The 20,200-nt window shown below is 44.3% G+C and overlaps 1 protein-coding gene across 1 annotated transcript; it reads right to left on the reverse strand.

Annotated features, from left to right (window-relative positions):
• Positions 1 to 7,675: 7,675 nt before the first annotated feature.
• On the reverse strand, positions 7,676 to 19,732 carry PHB (prohibitin). The gene is made up of 7 exons (XM_044444499.1): positions 19,666 to 19,732; positions 17,598 to 17,731; positions 15,458 to 15,619; positions 13,676 to 13,818; positions 13,100 to 13,216; positions 10,229 to 10,324; positions 7,676 to 8,774 (listed from the first exon to the last, which is right to left on the reverse strand). The coding sequence occupies exons 2-7, from the start codon at positions 17,683 to 17,685 to the stop codon at positions 8,562 to 8,564; spliced, it is 819 nt and encodes a 272-aa protein (XP_044300434.1). The 5' UTR covers positions 17,686 to 17,731; positions 19,666 to 19,732; the 3' UTR covers positions 7,676 to 8,561.
• Positions 19,733 to 20,200: the final 468 nt, after the last annotated feature.

Here is a 20,200-nt window from a genome sequence, read left to right on the forward strand (position 1 = left end):
CTCCACCCTCCTGTCGCGCCCCCACCGCTCTCCGGGTCCTGCGCGCGCATAGGCGCGAGGCCCAGAGCGAGCGCCAGTTAAAAACCGTCTTCTCTGTCCCCTCCCCCACCCCCGGGCGAGTGATCCCGCTCGCGTGAGAAAGAAAAAAAATGTTGGCTGGTTGGTTGGGCAGATGGCGCGTGCGTAGTAGGAATTAACGTCTCCGCGCTCGTTCAGTCGGCGCCGCTCCCTTCGCCTCAGGTGAGAGGAAAAGTGGAGCAGAGGAAGAAAGCGAAACAAACAAACGGAAAAAGCGGGCGAACGCTTTTACGCATGCGTGTCGAGGATCGCTCACAGTCCCGCAGAATTTCGGCATAGCTTCATGGGCATAGGTGCAAACGATGGGCTTGATAGTCGTTATTTGTTGATTTATATTTATTTACATGGGGATCTCCGCCCCCCCCGTTACAAGTTTGTTTTTAAAGGCGGATCTCAGTTCTTCGCAGAATAAACCGCCTTTTTGAGCATTTTGTCACTAAAGCTAGCTGCTTATTGTGGGTGGTTTGAAAGGGTAGCGAACCGTTTTTAGAGCAGCTTTTCTCTCCTTGACCGGAATTGCTTGGATTTGGGGAAGAGGTGGGTAATAGTATTAATCTAGGAATGGGTGGAAAACGATGCTTCAGTGACTTCCTGAGGAGCTGGGCAGAAGGTAGATTTACCTTTACTTCAGGAGAAAGATCTCTTAAAAAGCCCTGGTGGGCAGTGTGTAATTCTATGCATGCTTAGAAAAGTAGCTGTTTGGGGCACACTGGGATTTGTAAGACTTTTTCTATCGCACCCCTCATGTCATTATTTAATACGTCTTTTATCATCATAGCTTTCTAGTATATATCTAAATGGCACCTTAAGTCCACAGTCCTATACATGTATAGACAGAAAATTGTCAGCACTCCCCAGGCTGCATGGTTGACTGCGTATGCTGGAATTTGTAAGATTTTTTGTTTGCTTGCTTGTACATGCAAAGCCTTACTTGCTTTCCCTTACTTATTACAATTATTTTTATTAAAGAAATCAAAATTACCAATAATCAGATTGCAGTTCCTGGCCCTTGGATATTTCTCAAGGTGTTTTTCTCTGGTCATTCAGTTTCCATATCATGAAGTGAAAATGGGTATTTGTGCTTCAGGCAGGCCAAGAGGTCCTCTAAGCTTCTAATTCTTGATGTGGACTGCACTTTTCCCTATCTAGTGACCACATCCTGTTTATATCGCCAGTGGACTAATCCACACAACATACAAATTCAGACATGCATGTTGCACCCACTGTAAGTTCATCTCTTCCTGCAATTTGATATAGTGAAGTAACCTTTTGAATGCCGAGACCATTTTCAAGATGACTCATTTCCCAGCTCAATTCACTTTTTAAGATTTCTGAGGTGAAGTGAAACCTGTTTTTCATTCAGGCCACAACTCTGAGAAGCCCACTTGGTAGCACAAAATTTTCTTGTAGCAACAACTTGTGGTGAGTTTGTAGTATTAACACAAATACTAGTGCGAATGAACGCTAAGCACCCCCAAACCCTACAGTAAAGGTAACATATGAATACTTGAACTCATGGTTTGTATGCAGAAGGGTCCCTGGCAGCTCCTGGTAGGGCTTGGAAAGATCCCTTCCTGACACTCTGAAGAGTTGGTTAATGTGAACTAAAGGTAGTTCCCAGGTTATGGATGAGTTCTATTACTGAGATCACACTTAAGTTGAATTTGTATGTAAGTCAGATCACGTATATAAAAAATATATAAAACACAGGAAACACTTCCATTTACACTAAAACATCTTAAACACAATACTGCATTTTAATAATGATAATACAGTAATAAAGTATAGGTACTGAAGAGAAAGAGACTATGCAGGTATACAGTACAGTTCTTAAAACTGTTTATATAGATAGAAAAAATAGTAAAAAAATCATTAAAGGATAACACTTCCTGAGCGAACATTAAGTCAAACACTAGCTGGATGATGGAGATGGGACTGGTGCTGAAGAGTCAGGGTTTGATTGTGCTGCTGCAGTTGCAGGGAGGTAGTTAACACTGGAGTTGCTTTCTAGTTCTGACTTGCGGCTCGCTAGTGCCACTTTCTCCCTCCTCCTCCCTTTCTCTTTCCTTCCTACCTCTCCTCAGCCCAGCGACCTTGCCTGACAGAGTGACAGAAAGTAGGTGCCTATGAATGCTGCTGCCACTTGAAGATGAAACAGGTCTGTGTTTGCTCATTCGTAAGTTCAGGTTGTTTGTAAATTGAACTTTCCTGACCTGGGGAATAGGCAGTCTCTTGTGCATATTCAGAGCTTTTATTAATGCTTTATTGTTTTGTGCTTTTGATTCTTCCATAGTGTTATGAATTACAATAGTGTAAAAAAGCATCTTATATGTATATTTTAATATATTAAGAACTTATATCTTCAGATTTAAGTATATTGATTCCAAATAAACTTGTCTCTCTTAAAAAGCAATGATGTGGAATGTTAGGAGAACATACCAATTGTTTCCACGAGAAACAGAAGCTCTCTCGGTTCTTTGAGAAGAATTCCTGATTAATATGGACATTAAATAATGATAAGAATATAAGAAAAGCTATGCTGGATCAGACCAATGGTCCATCCAGTCCAGAACTCTGTTCACACAGTAGCAATCCAGCTTTCTACTGAATCCCTCAAGCAGGTTGGGTACAAGAGTTCTGCATGTCCATGCTCTCCAGCAACTGGTATATGCATGTACACCACCTCTGATATTGGAGGTAGCACACAGCCAGTGACCCTGGTAGAAATTGATAGCCTCCTCCTCCTTCATGAATTTGTCCAATCCCCTTTTAAAGTCATCCAAATAGGTGGCCATCAGGCCTTCCTGTGGCAGTGAATTCCATAGTTTAAATATCCATTGTGCTAAGAAGGGCCTTCCTTTTATCTGAATTACCAGCAAGCAGCTTCATCAGATGACCCTGAGTTCTAGTATTAACTGAGAGGGGGAAAATGTCTCCTCCTCCATTTTCTCCACACCATGCATAGTTTTAAACACCTCTTCATGTTTCCCCTTACATTTTTTCTAAGTTAAACTATGCCAGTTGTTGTAGCTGTTCCTCATAGGGGAGCTGCATCAACCTCTTGATCATTTTAGTTGTACTTCCCTGCACTTTTCCCAACTCAGTAATGTCCTTTATGATGGCACTATCAGCTTGACCACTTCAGTAGTGCACTGAAGCAGTCTGTTGATTAATGTGACTGGCGCATGTCTGGTGCACATCTGACCACATTGAGGAAAATGTATACATCACATCAATGCTCAATTTCAGAATGTCACCTTGTACTCAAGTTATGGCTAGCCAGGGTTCAGACAAGCCTGGGTAGTTATGAGTGAGTGGGAAAACTGGTCCTCAAGTGGCCACCTGTTACTGCACTAAACAGCCTGGGACACTCCATCCCTGGGTTGTACAAAGCATCTAAATATAGAACTGTGAGTTGGGGGGCGGGGCAGGAAGTATGGAACAACACACAGTTGTAACCCAGTGGAAAGCCATGGGCTGAGACGTTGCTCCCCCATCAACCCAGAATTCCAAATTCAGATATTCTGGGCAGCTAACCAAGGATGGAGAATCTCTACATTGTTTAGTTCACCAGGAGTGGGTGGCCAGAAGCCAGCTGCTCTGATTGCTGCTCTGATTGCTGCTCATTCACTGCCACCCAGAGTTTAAATCCTGGGTGGCCATGACATGCAATCCAGGCCTGTGCTTCCTTCAGCGACCAACTTCCTTCTACAAGGCATGCTTCTTTCAAAGCATGCTTCAGATTCCTATTACTACTACTACTACTACTACTACTACTAATAATAATAATAACCAGTTAATGAGGGTTGCCAATCCATCCATGAATTGATAATTCCAAAAATACTGTCTGGATCTCCTGATATCCTTCCTCATACTCCTTTAAATGTATCTTAACATGCTTCATTGTGAAAACTTACAGAACACCCTGATGAATAGAAGCAGTTCTGTTCTGCCCAGTGTCCTGGCAGAGGCCACAACTGGGACCAGGCACTCCAAGCAGGGCCATTCAGCTAGAAATAACTGCTCTTTAAAAACTCCTACAGGGGCCTGAGCAGTGCTCTGGGGCATTCTGGAAAATTACAGGAACGGCTATGTTTTGCTGCCAGTGCTGCTTGGAGCACTACTGCCTGAACCAAGACAGACCTTCAGGGCCCACTGACCAAAAAGGGCGCCCACTAGAAAATACTTTGCCCTGAGCTTCCTTGATCCTGGAGGTGGCCCTGCCTGTAATCCAAACTGCCAACATGTGTTCAAAGTGTCCCATGGGTGATAATGCAGTTCCTGTTGTCACAAGGCTGTTTCGGTTGCCTGCTATTTCCCCCTACCCCACCCCCTGCATGCTTTGATCTCAGTTTTGACATGAAAGGGCATGTTGCCTGGGCAGAGAAAGACAGGACAATCCATGGCAAACCCACACCTGTCCTTGTGCTCCAGCAATTTGCCAACACAGCAACATGTCTGTGTCTTAGCTGCAGATCTTTATCAATTCTGCAATTTCCCTGTCGTCTCCTTAATGCTTGGAAGTTAACAATGACCTAATCCACCTTCTGCAGAGATGGTTCCTGGCCCCTGAATATTTCTCAAGGCATTTTTCTCCTCAGGCATCCTGGCCATGATCCCAACAGATATTCTACCTTCCATATCCTCCCTGTGGTTTCACTTGGCAACTGCATCAAGCCTTAAGTTCTTGTCCTAAACTGCTCCATGTGTTTGTTTGCCAAGCAACAGCCGTCCCTGCTCTAGTGCTTCTATAAATGCAGAAGCTGGCAGTATTTTCTCTGGGGCACATTGGAAACTGTCTTAGAACAGCTCAGACTACCTAACCATCTGGCCTAGTATTGTCTAATTTTAACAGCAGTGAGTTTCTGGTGTTCTCCCTGTTATGAACAACATACTCCTTTTAACTAGAGATGCCAAGAATTGAACCTGTGATAAGGGATGCACAAATGAGCAAAACCTGAGCTTGCAGAAGTTCTCAGAATTGCTACCCAAAGCTCATTCCAACTCAGATCTGCACAATTTATTTATTTAGCCTGACAATCCATGTGCATTTTCATTTGCATTTTTTCAAATGTATGTGTTGATTGTGCACATCTTTGGAATGCATGCATTTTCTAGCATTGATTATGTGCATTTTTGAAAAGTATGCATTTTGTGTGCATTTTCAAATGTATGCATGGTTTTGAATGCAATTTTATATGCTCATTTTTTAAATGTATGCATGCTAAGTATTCCCCCCACAAATCACATTACAAGCTAGGTGGCACAGTGCTTTAAACCACTGTGCTGCTGGGCTGGTTGACTGAAAGGTCACCGGTTCGAATCTGCACAATGGGGTGGGTTCCCATTGCTCCATCCCAGCTCCTGCCAACCTTGCAGTTCAAAAGCATGCAAATACAAGTAGATAAAAAGGTACCACTTTGGTGGGAAGGTAACAGCGTTCTGTGCACCTCAGTGTTTAGTCATGCCGGCCAAATGACCATGTAGACTGTCTGCGGACAAACGCTGCCTCCCTTGGCTAGGAAATGGGAGATGACCACCGCCCCTTAGAGTCAGACGTGACTGGACTTAACGTCAAGGAGAAACCTTTAACACCTAAGCATCTGTATCCATGTTTGGTTTAGGACAGGGTGGTCCAACATGCAGTCCATGGGCCACATGTGTCCCCCCCCCAAGGCCTTGTCCTGCAGTCCTCTTGCTGCATGGAGCCCCCTCCAATTCCTCTCCATCTGGATCCCAGCAATGGCATGGACATGATTGTGTCAAGCTTATCCAAGGCCACTGGCCCATTTTGCTCTCTTTCTGAGGATCAGAAAGACAGCAAAACCCCATTTCTTGCACTGACCCATTCGTCTGCTACTCGTATATTTGCTGTTAAAAACATGGGAAGAGCCATGCTGGATTGAAGTAAGGAATCATCTTGCCCAACATTCTGCTCATGCAGTAGGTAAGACAATCAGTTGCCTATGGAATCCCCCAATCAGAACATGGATGCAACAGCACCCCCCCACAAATCTATGAATGTTTCCCACTTAAAAAAGAGGTTGGACAAAGAACAAAAATTGCCTACATTCCTATATATGCATTTCCCTGGAGTAAGCCATATTTAACATAGCAAGACCTACTTCTGTATAAACATGCATAGGATTATGCCTGTGTCTTTATGCCATGCATAACATCTGTGAGGCTGCTGTGAACACTTGGTCAAAGCCGTCCACGTATGGATTTCGGACATTTCAGCTAGCATAACTTCTTACCAGGGAAAAGCCACCAACCACTCTCTTGGCTTTCAGAAAGCAAACAAAATTCATATTTACACTGAATTCAAAATTCATATTCACATGTGCTAAGTAATGTGTTTAACAATTTTAAACTTTTTATTAAATTGTGCACTGCAGTGTTTAATGCAAATGAGTAAACACTGCCAAGGCCACTGAAAGAAGGTGCCTGTATTTCTTGTCTTGCATTGTCTTCCAGTTGGCATCAGCCTTCCTAATCCAAGCAATCTAGCCATCACCAGATCCTAGATAGTGTGTTTACCTTTAAAGCCCTACATTTAAAGAGGTTGGATCCTTGGTACCTTAAGGCAGGAATGGGGGTAATTTACCTCTCCAGATGTTTAGGACTTCAATGCTCAGCACACCTGAACATCTGCCCTGATGTCTCATAAAATCATCAAGGACAATGAGACCATCCTCTTTGTAGTGGGGTGGGTCTGTTCCCAGACTGCTTTTGCAAAGAGACCCACCTGGTCACTTTCCTAATTGCATTCTGCTAACAGGAAGCATCCCTGCCATGTTTTTGTTTTGTTTCTCATAGACGTATGCCCTTGCTCATACAAAACTATTTCTGGGTGGTGCTAGTCTAGCAATTATGCTTTCTGAACATGTGTGGAGTTTTAAGAATATAATTTGGCCCTTGCCCTTGCCCAAGGATCACACACCTTCCTTTTTTGCATCACCAGTTCTGTGAGGAGACAAAACTTGAAGACTATGTGGCTTGTTTCTTGGCAGAAAGGCTTTACTACCTGCCTTCCTACCACCCACCAGAGCAATCTGGCAGGTAGGGGACATGCTACCAAAGCCCAATGGTGGTCCACTTAGTTTTCACATAAGGCAGAAGTGCTAATGGTGCAGCAACAGAGAAAGCCGCCTATGCCAGGTCAGGTCATCAAGCTCAGTACAGTTCAGAATGACTGCCCTATTGGAAATTGAAGCTGTAAACTTGGGCATGCAATCATGCATTCTACTTCTGAGCCACAGACCCTTCTCCAAACCACTGGGAAGCATTGCCTACTGCAGCAAACATGAAATTGCAGGAAGCAGTGGCTTGAGAGGAAAGAAGCAGCGACTGGGAAGAGTGTTTCCTTTTATGCCTTGTATTCAAAATGCACCCTGGAGACCTGCTGCAGTGCCGGTGCTTGAAAACAGGCCTGGAATGGGAACTAGTGCCAGCTTCCTTAGCATATACTGGATAGAAAGGGGCAGTGGGGAAACACTCTTTCCCAGCCTGGTAACCACCAGATGTTTTGAGACTGGCAAAAATCAAACACTGATGTTAGTTGACATTGCCTTATTGTAAATGCAAAACCACACAGTTAAGAAGGGACACTTTATTCGTTAGTTTACTGAAGGCTGGTTAATACAATCTAAACCTTTGCAGCTCCATTACTTAGTGAACATCTTTTAAAGGAATTAAAAGAGCCTTGATAACACACTACTGAATGAATCGGACCATCAGTGGAATAAACCTTCTCTTACAGTCAGGGTGAGAATGTGAAACAGATGCCTGCTATTTGCATCATCAGTCTTTTCCTGTACAGTGGCAGATAACATCAGCATGGAAGGCCAGAGGAGAGCTGATCCCAAGAAAGGAGATTTAGGTGAAGGGCAGAAAACCTGTAATTCCATGCAGAAATGTTCTGCTCTCAGCTGAAGAGGCCTGAAACCATTTTGCATGTTATACTTGGCCCTGCTGCAGGTTAACATGGGTTTTACGCATTTTGAAATTCAGCAAAGGTAGCTTTTTATGCTGATATGCCCACGTGTGATACTCAATCTGACAGGAAAGAAGGGGTCGAAGAAAAACTGCTCCACTCTTTTCCATAAACGGCAGCACACCAAAGTTGGCTTAGTGCTGAAGGTATGAGCCAGAATTAACTTAAAATGAACTGAGAGGGCAAATTCTGGCTAAAAATAGATGTTCTCTCCATAGGATGCACTAGGATCAAGTTAGGCAGCACAAAAACACACACACCCCACTTAGCTTCCAACTCCCCACTTCTTTGTTCCAAATACTGTTCTGCCAAACAGAATAGGGTGAGAGAAAGATTGTTTTTTTTTAAGATCAAGGGATTTTCAATTCATTTTTTATTTCCTTTTCCTGTATTTTCAGCCCCCATACTGGGAAACCTCAGTGATTGCTTTTGGCTAATTGGTTATTTTATAGTAGAAAAATGGTGGGGATGAAGACAATCAGGACACTCATTGGGGTAGCTGGAGCAACATGGACTGCCCTGATGGCAGGTAGGTGATATTACGAGACCGTGAGAGCTGGTAAGCGATGTCTTCTGCTGCCTCAAGCTTGCGCAATTCGATGAGGCCATCACCTGCGGAAGCCAACGAGTTGGCAATCAGCTCAGCCGCTTTTGAGTCCCCCTCAGCTGAAATGATAGCTGCTTTCTTTTGCTGCTCTGCCTGGGGAAGGAGAGGAGAGAACAGACAATGGCATTAGGAAAAGGGGGAGGGGATGATCTCTGTAGCACCTACTTCTAACAGTGAACTCTCATGGTGAGCAAGAGAATTTTAGCTAAAATGGAGCAAGTGAGAAGATGGGGGGTGGATATTTGTAGGCTTGAAGTACATCAAGATTTGCAAAAGTAATACTTAAAGGATGCACACGCAACTCTTTAAATCAGCAGTCTGGTCAGGGCAAAGAACGCTCAAGAACCGCTGGTATTGACAATCAGCTAGAAAAAGAATGGTGGGATGAGATGAGATGAATGGAGGTAGACAAGGCTGGCAGGAGCCCTGAACAGCAGAACTCCCAACAGGAAGCGAGAATTTGCTGCAACCTTTTGTTGCAGCTTCTACTCATCTCCATTAACAGCCAAGGAATTTCTACAACCTCATAAAGTGTGGCTATGGGCAGGGAAGCACTGAATGAGTTGACAAGACAAGGTAAGCAAGAGAGAATTTTATACCTATGATGGGCTGTTACATCATGCAAACCCTAACTGATTCCCTTAGGATGGGTTGCTTGAAGGCAACAAGCCCCACCCCTCACCAATAATCCATGGATTGCAATAAGGGTTGCTGTACTGACAAACCCATGGTATCAGCAGGTGCCACGGTTTAGAAAAGTACCCAAATGGCACCTCTGAGCAGGAGACAAGCTCATTTTCTTCTCTGGTTCCATCTGACAGCTATCAAAGGATTCCTCTCCTTATTTGTACTTGTTCTGCCATGAGATTCTCTTAAGTTTTTTATCTCACCCTTCTAAGCTCCTGCACCCCATCATGCTTCATGCTTCTAGTCTTCACTTTTAGAACAGTCCGCCTATTCCCACAACTATTTTGCCTGGCTGTCCCCAATGATGCTCCCTCATAAGCTTGCTGTTAGTCTACCTTGCATCTTTCTCCCATTCTTTCCTTCAGACTTCTGTTCCCTATTTGTCAAGTTATCTCTCTCTTTGTCTCCTCCAACCCTCTTCCCTAGAAAAAGTATTAACTTAAATGACTCTAAAAGTTAGACTTTGCTCCATGGATGTGACTAGACGGAAGGTTTCAGAGTCATCACCAGTTGCCTGGGAACTTGCTCCTAGCTACCCTGGGTAACTGGTTGGTGGACAAGATGGGTCTTTGGCCTTATTCAGCAGGGCTTTTCTTATGTTCCCAAGTTCCTGAAACCCAGGTGCTCTCCAGTCTGAAACTACAATTCCCATTCCCTGACCACTGGCCATACTAGCTGGGACTGATTAGTGTTTTAGTCCAAAATACCCAGAAGGCACCAGATCCCTGCTATAAAGTATTTGTACAGTAGAAAAAGTGTGTGAGAGGTGGTAAGATCCTACAAATGAGCAGTGGATAAGGAGGTGAACCATCTCTCCATGGGAAGATGCCAAGACCATCTGGCAAGTTCAATGTCCTCACCTTTTCCACTATGAACCTGGCCCTCTCGGCTTCTTGCTGGGCTACTTGCTTCATTTCTACAGCTTCTGTGAACTCTTTACCAAATGTCAGATGTGTCTAAGAGGGAAAAAAGAAACACACTCCATAAACTATGACAATATGCCCTCAATAAAGAAGGAGAAACATGATCAATTCCAAAGGCAGTTGGGACCCCAGCTGATGTGCAGCTTTCATTTAAGCATCAATCACATGAAAACTTGCTTGGCTGCAGCTGCTGGAATTGTTATGTACTCAAAGCCATCAACCAAGGACAGGATTTGGAAATTCTTCATGACAAAAGCCAGTCAAGCTCAGATGATCATATCCTGGCTTAATAAACTAAGACATACACATTAACTCCTATAGCATGAGTCCAAATAAATCACAAAGGCCTTTGTTAATATGGTTTCTTGTTACATATAACCTGATAAAATACGGTTAGTAATTTTAGAACAAGGCAAGACACTGGTTACAGTGCTGGACTAGGAACTGGGAGACTGGGGTTCTAGTTCCCATTCAGCCATGATGAAGCTCGGCTGACTTTGGCCTAGTCACTGACTCTCACCTTAACCTTCCCTGTAAGGTTGTGAAAATATAATAGAGAAGAGAAAAGGATGATTAAAGCACCATGTTTCCTTGCAGGAAAAATGGAGGGATATAAATATAATAAACAAAACTATGGCTTCATATCTGGGCATTTCAGAAGCCACGAATCACAGTTTCCTGGTTTGGATATAACAGAAAATCATAGGTAACTGAAGACATCCTGGTTTGTCACTTGCTGTGCAAAGGGAGAGGACAACATTCCTCCAGGCCTTCCTGTCCTCCACCGGCAATTTTAATTCCAACTGGTGATTCATCTAGCCCCGCCTTTCTCATGATGTGCTCTGCATAGATGTTAAATAGGCAGGGTGACAGTATACAGCCTTGCCGAACTCCTGTCTCAATTTTGAACCAATCAGTGGTTCTGTGTCCAGTTCTCACTGTTGCTTCTTGACCCACATACAGGTTTCTCAAGAGACAAATAAGATGGTCTGGTACTCCCATCTCTTTAAGAACTTGCCACAATTTGTTGTGATCCACACAATCAAAGGCTTTAGCATAATTAATGATTTTACGTTGTATTTATTACGTGTTTTATATTGTAAGTTGTCCAGAGATGAACCGAAATGGACTGGTTAGAAATACCCTAATCAGAATGCAATGATTTGAATGCTGATGTGTTTCCCACAAGAGGCAAGATGCACAATGGACAAAGGATGTGTGTCTTGGTATGTTCATCTTGTTTGCATAGCTTTCCCCAGGACTGATGGCTACTCAGAATTGGAAGCAATTAGGGCATAAGCAGAGATTTTGATACTTGAGGGGCTTGGCTTCCCTTACATTTGCTTATAATTTTTGGACTAATAATATACATTTGCTCCAAATTGGTGCACCCTTTATTCTGGCTCTCATTACTGCCTTAATCTTCTGAACATTTATTACAATTATGTGTAGCAAAAGAATTCTGTGAACTTAGTAGTTTTATGAGTGCAACAAACATTCTTCAAGAGAAATTCCTAGCCTTTCATGGGTTCCCAGCAGGGTGAAAGTTAAGACAGTTAAAATGGTTTTTATTTGTAATACAGATTAATGTCCACCCAGTAACCCATTTTAGCATCACCACGACCAAGCATAAAACCATCCAAGTATTGAAATGCATAAAAATACAAAATCCACCCTTTTTATTACAGTAAACAACTATCCAAAACAACCACACATCATCCAAAAGCTTGCTGGATATTTTCAGAATGATATTGTACATTCTGAAAAAATCTAGAATGGATATCGTTCATCAATGTCCAATGAGTGTAAAAAAAAGAAGCACTTCTATACTTCTATAAAGAATGAGTACAGAATAAGTTCATTGAACACAGTGCTGGACTGCATAGAATTTCTTTAAGATCAACATTGTCGGGCTGCAAATCACAGGGTTGCATCCAGACTCAGCTGAAATCAATGGGATGAGACTTTATCTAACCACACAATCCTAGAGATGTTGACACAGAAATAAAAGCATTAGGTTGAACTCTAAATTTCATGTTCTACACTAGAACCACCACTGAAATGCTGCACTTGCTCTCCAAGACAGAAGCAGTAATAATAGTAATTTCTAAACTCCATCATTCAACTGTCCAGTTCTGAAACTTTCACAAGGCTGTTTTTCAGATTTGAGACACATGCACAACATTTGACAGAAACTTCATCTCCAGCCAAACATTTCATTATCACCAGCAGAGGGAGCCCGTGAACTTGCTCTTCCCGAATTGTTGTACTGTAAGCATCCTTCAAAATAAATGATCCGTGTCTCTGCTCAGCTCAGTTTTCTCCAACCTGGCACCCTCCAGAGGTATAGGTTCATCATTACTATAACAGCATAATGAGAACTGCAGTCCAACAGATCCGAAGCACACCAGGTAGGGAAAGGCTGGCATGCATTGTGCAGGCTGACTGCAATGCCCAACTGCATTCGTAATTAAAAAATCAGGTTCTATGCTGAGACAATAATCCTTTTTCAGCATTTGCTCCTAATAGAGACCTTCTTACTACATCTGGGCTCTTGCTGCAGCCCCTGGGTCCCAAGTGTGGCATTTAAAGGTCCCTCTCCTCTAGCCTAGTGGTGAGCACCTTGTGGCTCCCCAGACGTTGTGGGACTCCAACTCTCATCAGTCCCAGCCAGTACTGGCAATCATGTAGGATGGTGGGAACTGTAGCCCAGCGACATCCAGAGGGCCACAGATTCCCCCACACTTCCTAGTTTTGACCATAATCCACTTTCCATCAGCAACGCCTCTAGCACAGGAGGTCTCTTACCAAAGAAACATCATCTAGGATGAGTCCAAATGTTGCTGCTCTTTCTGTGAGGTCTTCGCTCACTTGTCTGGAAACAAGCTCTCTCTGCGTGATCAACTCACCAGCATCGAAACGAGCCTGAAACAACAAAATGTGTAAACAGCTTGAAGAGGCGCTGTGAGGCCTTGCACTCTTGCAACCTGTCCAGTAAGGGCTGCTTGTCAGAGTGGGATAAAGGGCCACCTGGTCAGCTGATATCCTGTGGGGTCAGCCATAGGCTTTAGCCCTACCACACCCTGCTGACGCCATAAGAACACAGGCACCAATCAGCACCACTGGAAAGCTGAGGAAGACTTGCATTTCTTGCTATTCCCAGCTCTTCTCCTTTTACTGCCAACAACCTCCTTTGCAGCAGACATTAGGAAGCCTGCTGCAGAGGATCTAGACAGAATAATAGGAAACAAGGAAAAATAGCCTTCTCCCTTTCCAGTGACTCCCTAAATTAAGTACTCAGGCCAAGAGAGATGCCTACAAAAGCTCAGAAGTGTGCAAGAAGCACAAGGTAGTTTGCATGGGCATCATCCCATCAGCACTTACCACCACAGATTTGAGAATCTCAGTGGTGATGGAGGGCAACACTCGCTCGTCATAGTCCTCGCCAATAGTGGTGAAAATCCGAGGAAGCTGTAAAGTCACTGGTCTGAACAAGATTCGCAGAGTGATGTTGACATTCTGTAGATCTACCAGGTAGAGAGGAAGAAAGGTAGAGCAAGTAAGCACCTTGACAAATTAACATTCTTTCTCAGCTCTCACTACAAGCTGCTATTCCAACAGGCTGTAAAAAAGCGAAAGGAAAAGAAGGGTCAGTAGCCCTGCTGAAGGACTATTTTTAGTTCTTCCCCTTCCACCCCATTTTCCTCATATGTTGTATCTTTTTAGATTGTAATCCCATAGGCAGTGGGAATTTTTTCTACTGACTGTGCATAAAACACTTTGGAGTCCTTTTGGCTGAGAGATGCGATAACAATAGTCTAATCAGATAATAAGCAGTAAGCTCCTCTGAGCTAATACAAGTGCTACCAAGCCAGAACAGGAAAGAGCGAATGCACTATATTTATGAGTAAACAGTTCCCAGGCTCAGCCTTTCTATCCTTAGAGAAAGGAAAGACAGGTTGTACATTGCTTTTTTAAGGAGACAACTGCATCTGCTAAAGTTTAGGTGTTATTCCTTTGCTACAGAAAGTCTGACTCCAGCAGGATTTAGGAGCCAGGAAAGGGGCGGGGGGGGGGGGGCACACCAAAAACTGGGTAATCATTTTCTACATCTGCAGACTTGTCTTGTTTCTCCTCAACAGAACTGTTCCCAGGGTGGTGAAAAGTCCTTGTGATGCAACCCCTGTGCATTACAAAGGATTCTGGGACATTCTAGAGGGTGACAGCCAGGCATGCTGGGTCTCACACCCACTACTACCCTGTGGCATTATGGTGGCCCATTGTCTTTCTGGGAACATTGTCATTACCAGCTTCCTCACTGAGGGATCCTTGATAAATTTCTGAGGAACCTGAATATTCCCTGGGACACTTTGGTAACCACGACCACATGGAATAAGGCCAAAACTTCTAGTAAAAACAAACAAACAAACCTGCTGCCTTTGAATACACCACTTGCCCTTCTCGTGAGTTCTGCCATGCAGAAAGTATCTACTCTCCCCACTGTCTTTCTCCTGTTCCATGTCTGGAAGATGCTCTTCTCCGCAGCTAGTTGTTTCTACTTCTGTAGAGTGGCCTGGCCTTCCTGCCTGCCTGCCACAGTGGAGGGGAACCAAATGCTGACCACCAGGCCTTTGGGCTTGGCCCACGGGATGCTCCCCAAGCCATGCCCCCTCTAGTACCCTGCCACAGTCTTGGTAACTACTTTGCTCAGGACTGGAAGATAATGAGACAAGTTGGGGGGCTGTGCAGGGTCTGCTCAAAGGAACGGGAAAAGTCTCCAGATGTGGGGATGTGAACAAGCAGCACAGAGGCCTTGTAGGGCCCTGAAGAGCCTTGAACATGTTCTATTGAAAAAAGGACAGTTGATGACCAGACAGGGCAAGCGCACAGCAAGTAGTGAAGGGAACCTTGCACACATGAAACAGAAGGTCTTGTTTGACATTTTGGTTTACTGTTGCCTTGAAAATGTTGTGTTGTTAAGACTAAGCAACTTTGAAAACCATTGAGGAAAAAACTGTGGGCATGTATAAACAAGAGCATTAGAATGCTATTATTTTTTTCACTGCTATTTCCATAACAGAGCCCCAGTGGAATAATTTATCTTTGTGTTTCAGTATCCCTTTCAGCCTTTGACTCTAAAAAACTTGAATCTGTTCCCCTGCTCACCTTTGCTCCCAGTGATTACAGGAACATTGCGTGGTCGAGAGCGGCAATCAAAGATTATCGGCTTCTGCACCCAAGGGATGAGAAAATGGGTCCCTTCTCCCACCACTATGTCCTGAACACCTCGGAATCGGTCGAAGATGACAGCCCTGTGGCCTGCATCCACTAGAGAAGGGGCAAAAAACAGGCAGATGCACACACACCATCAGCAACGTTGCACTGGCAAATACTATTGAACTGTTATGTCACCATCATTAATCCTGGAAGCAACATCCATTCTGAGTCATATACATGTACACAATGACAAGCTTGTGGGCCACATATGACCAAATGCCCTGTGAAGAAGGCTGGAGAGATGAGCTGAGGCATCACCTTGGTGGAGATGCCTGAACTAGGCAGGGCTGAACATTCAGGGACCTGGTTCACGTATAATGCTGGGGGTTTTAATTGCTGACGTTTTGGGAATTGTTTGGTAAATGTGTTATGTTTGTAAACTGTAGGAGGACTATTCCTGAAAGGTGGCATGCACATTTTTTAAGCCAAGCAAATGAAGCAAGCTGGGGAAGATCATAGCACTGTGCAAAACTCTGGATCCACTGGGTGATCCTCTCTCAGTAGTTTTAGATGTGCAACTGGCCCATGTGACAGGCTGAACATGAAAGACCATTTTCTTCCATCCCAGGAGATTGAGATGCAGAATTTCAGGACTGGGAGCCAAACCAAGCCCTCCAAGGGGCTAGTTTGTCCCTCTAGAAGTCTCCAGAAAGTCATCCCTGCTTTCCCCAGCCAATTCTAAATGGCTGAAATGCCCCTCCTAAGGCCTGCTTACTGGCTGTAAGAACATTAAGGTAACACAGGCTGAGGATTTTAAACCCGGCTTCACCTGTTTTGTCTTTGGCCCCTCTCACCACTGGCATACAGCTCCCAAGCACTTCTTTTCCATGGATTTCAGCCCTTGGGCTGAACAAGGTTCTGTGTCTCTGAAGATGATTATATTCAGAGTTACGGTATGTGTGTTCACCCCTTCTGGCAACATTTCTCTCTTAATTTCTGACTCTGGACCCTATTAAGCATATGGACCAATCTATTTTATATACCATCAATATTATTTCATTTAGTATATACACTATTTTATTTATTTATTTATTAAAACATTTCTATGCCGCCCTTTGCCAAGGCCTCGGGGCGGCTTACAACATCGAATACAAAATACATTGTCTGATATGATAGTCAACAGACAATCCAACTTACAAACTTAATACTAACAAAAAATAAAGTCAGTACTACACAACCTAGTGACAGATTTTACTTTCCTGGGCTCCAAGATCACTGCAGACGGGGACTGCAGCCAAGAAATTAAAAGACACTTGCTCCTGGGGAGGAAAGCTATGGCAAATCTAGATAGCATACTAAAAAGCAGAGACATCACCCTGCCAACAAAAGTGCGTATAGTCAAGGCTATGGTTTTCCCAGTTGCAATATATGACTGTGAAAGCTGGACCATAAGGAAGGCTGAGCGCCGAAGGATTGAAGCCTTTGAATTGTGGTGCTGGAGGAGACTCCTGCAAGTCCCTTGGACCACAAGGCTATCAAACCGGTCAGTCCTAGAGGAGATCAACCCTGACTGCTCTTTAGAAGGCCAGATCCTGAAGATGAAACTCAAATACTTTGGCCACCTAATGAGAAGGAAGGACTCCCTGGTGAAGAGCCTAATGCTGGGAACAATAGATGGCAAAAGAAGAAGGGGATGGCAGAGAATGAGGTGGTTAGATGGAGTCACTGAAGCAGTTGGTGTGAGCTTAAGTGGACTCTGGGGGACGGTGGAAGACAGGAAGGCCTGGAGAAATGTTGTCCATGAGGTCACGATGGGTCGGACACGACTTTGCAACTAACAACAACAACACACAACCTGAGCCTAAAGAAAGAGTTTGGCTTCCTGTTAATTCCAATCTTAATAGCTATCCCAGTCATGATAAACAGATCCAGCATATTCCCATTTGCTCAAGATGATATACAGCTTATTTGTCTCTACCATGCAATCCTTTATCCTCTGTTCAAGAATTCCAGGAGCCCCTCAGTCAGTCACAAACAACCAAAGTGTTCCACTGAATGGGTGAATATTACAGAAGACTGGCCTGCTCACCATTATAAAGAGCAGAGTTGACGATTCCACCAGCAACTGCCAGGCCCAGGCCAAGTTTGCCAACGGTCTCAAGGACCTTGGCAGCCATCAGGATCAGATGAAACCCTCCTTCTGCGTTTCCAAGAAAATCACACCTTCAAAAACAGATAGGAAAGGAATAGCAGTATTAGACACTGGATATAGTGAAACAGGTGGCTAGGAATCAAGGAAATTGCAGTGCAACACATCTGGAGGAACTCTGCCCTGACAAACAGTATCATTCTTGCTATTTTAAGGCACAAGCCTATTTCAATGGCCACAAGGTCCTGAGCTTGGGGGCTTACAAGTATTCAGTGTAGAGTGGGAAGAGCAGTGGAGGTGATCTTAGCCTCCCCATCCCCCGCTACCCTGCATTTTTGTTGGATTAACATGCCCCATAGCTGGAATGCTCTGGAGAGAGGGCAAAAGAGACGGGAGAGACCTCAGAATAACTTGTACCCTGGCCTCTTTAGTCACCTCTCTTTCTTTGAAATGGCTTTCCCAACATCGGAGAGCAGTCAGTGTAGTCCTTTCTACTCCAGCTGCAAGGGGCAAGTCTGGAGCTCTGTCTCTGACCTCAGATCTGAAAATATAAAGTATCCGCTGACCCCTAAGGGTGCACATTGCTCCCTTAACATGCAATGAGCCTGAGCGCTTTTTTTTCTTTGGCGTCCTTTTTTTTTTTTTTTTGGTGAAATGCAATTAAATTTTTATAAATAAGCTACATCAATAGTCGCAGATGGAGCTCTTGCCTGAAGGAGGATTTCTATTTTGCAGAATTGAGCATTATGTTTTTCTTTTTTATCTTTACAAGGAAACAGGAAAGTGAACATGAAAATGTCAACTATGACTAGACTAGGAGGAAGAAAAGTTATCAGTTCATTTGGGCAGGATGTGAAGGCAGGCGAATGCCTCTGCTACTCATATAAACTCCTACTGTCACCATTTGCATTATTTTCTACATTGAAAACTATGCGGATACTCAACATTTTAAAGATTAAAATTGAAACAAATGATGAAAATGCTGGGAGTCTGGCTAGATTGGTGGACTCTATATCAGGTGTCATTTTGTTTAGTATGATTTCTTAACTCCTAGATTCAAAACCGATCATCCACCCTGCTTAAAGGCAAATACCTAATTCCTAGTTAAATCCAGATAAACTGAGTTTCTGACACCTGGACAGAGGAGAGATTGGCACAGCTGAGATAGTCACCAAAGCACTGTGTTCAAATCTGTTCAAATACATGGGAACACACAAAAGCATGTGTGTGCAGGTTCTCCCCCCCCCCCCCCGGTCCTTTTTTTCTGGTCAGTGACAAGAAGCAACTGCAGCAAGGGGAGGAATCAACTAGCAAACTATTAATCAAGCCTACTTGCCTCAGAAACTCCCAGCAGTCACTGCAGCATTAACCTTCATGCTTCCTTCGATTTGGTTTTCAGATACTTCCTTGGGGAACCCCTCCCCCCACATTAGCTTCCCACAGTTGCTGCAGAAGGATGCATTGTTCCGGGGAACATCAGATGAACATCAGATCCAGTGCCACTGCACCTTTATTTTAGCAAATGCCATGAAAAGCAAGGTGGTGGGGCAGATGGCCTGCCAGAGATTCCGGGCTTCTAATAAAAGATTCAGGCTCCTGCCCCACCGGGTCACTGCCCTTGCCCCCCTCGCCTTCCAGAACTGGCCCACTTCCAGGAGTCTTCCCAATCATTGCCACCCACACCACCCTACTCCACCTCTCTATTGTTCCTATTGCTATGCAACTTTGGCGAGCGTCTAGGTGCTGCACCAGTTTGCAATTTTTCCTCTCGCCAAGAACGGGATGGAGAAAATCAGGACCTCCTTCCAGCCACCGTATTTTTCCCATCTCCGTCTTTTCCAAACCTTTCCCCTACTTCTTCCACTTTCTCCCCTTTTTCTGCAGTTTTTCTGCACTTGGCGAGTCTTTGCATACCGCTGAAGGGAGGGAGGAAGAGGGGAAAGAAACGGCGGAAAGCGAAGGAAACAGAATACGCCCAAAGGTCGCCTGATCGACCAACCTAACTCACCTCGCGCTGCAGCGCTGACCTCCACATGAATGCCCAGCCAAACCACCTGGTCCCTCTGCGCTTACGCACAATCCATGCGCCCGTTCTTTCGCGCGCGCGCGTTCACCATGCGTGTCGCAAAGCTTGACGGGATTCGTAGTTCTTCCAACGGCGCCCGGCTGAGGACGGTGAATAGCGATGCAAAACCTCGTGCCGAGGACGAAGTTTAATAGAACTGCCGATCCCGAAGAGCATCACGATGCTCAGGCTCCGTTTTTTCCTATCGGCTTGTCGCCGCGGGGCTTTGTGGGAATTGCTGTCCGCTGTATAAGAGAAGCCTCGAGAAAAGTTGTGAAGCGATTTAGGGAAATTAGTGATGCTTCGAGGTCTGTTTTGAGACGAAGGCTAAAGGACTGCTTTTAAACGCCATAGCTGGTTCGAGACCGTATCAAACAATTTTAGAGATGAAAGCGTTTCTGAGTGTGTGCAGAATGCTTTTCTCACGCCTCTGAGAGTTCTGCGTACATCTGGAATTAAAGGACAGGCTTCGAGAGTA

The sequence above is a fragment of the Varanus komodoensis genome, unplaced genomic scaffold, assembly GCF_004798865.1.
Source record: "Varanus komodoensis strain SLA01 unplaced genomic scaffold, ASM479886v1 scaffold45, whole genome shotgun sequence".
Classification (NCBI taxonomy): Eukaryota; Metazoa; Chordata; class Lepidosauria; order Squamata; family Varanidae; genus Varanus; species Varanus komodoensis.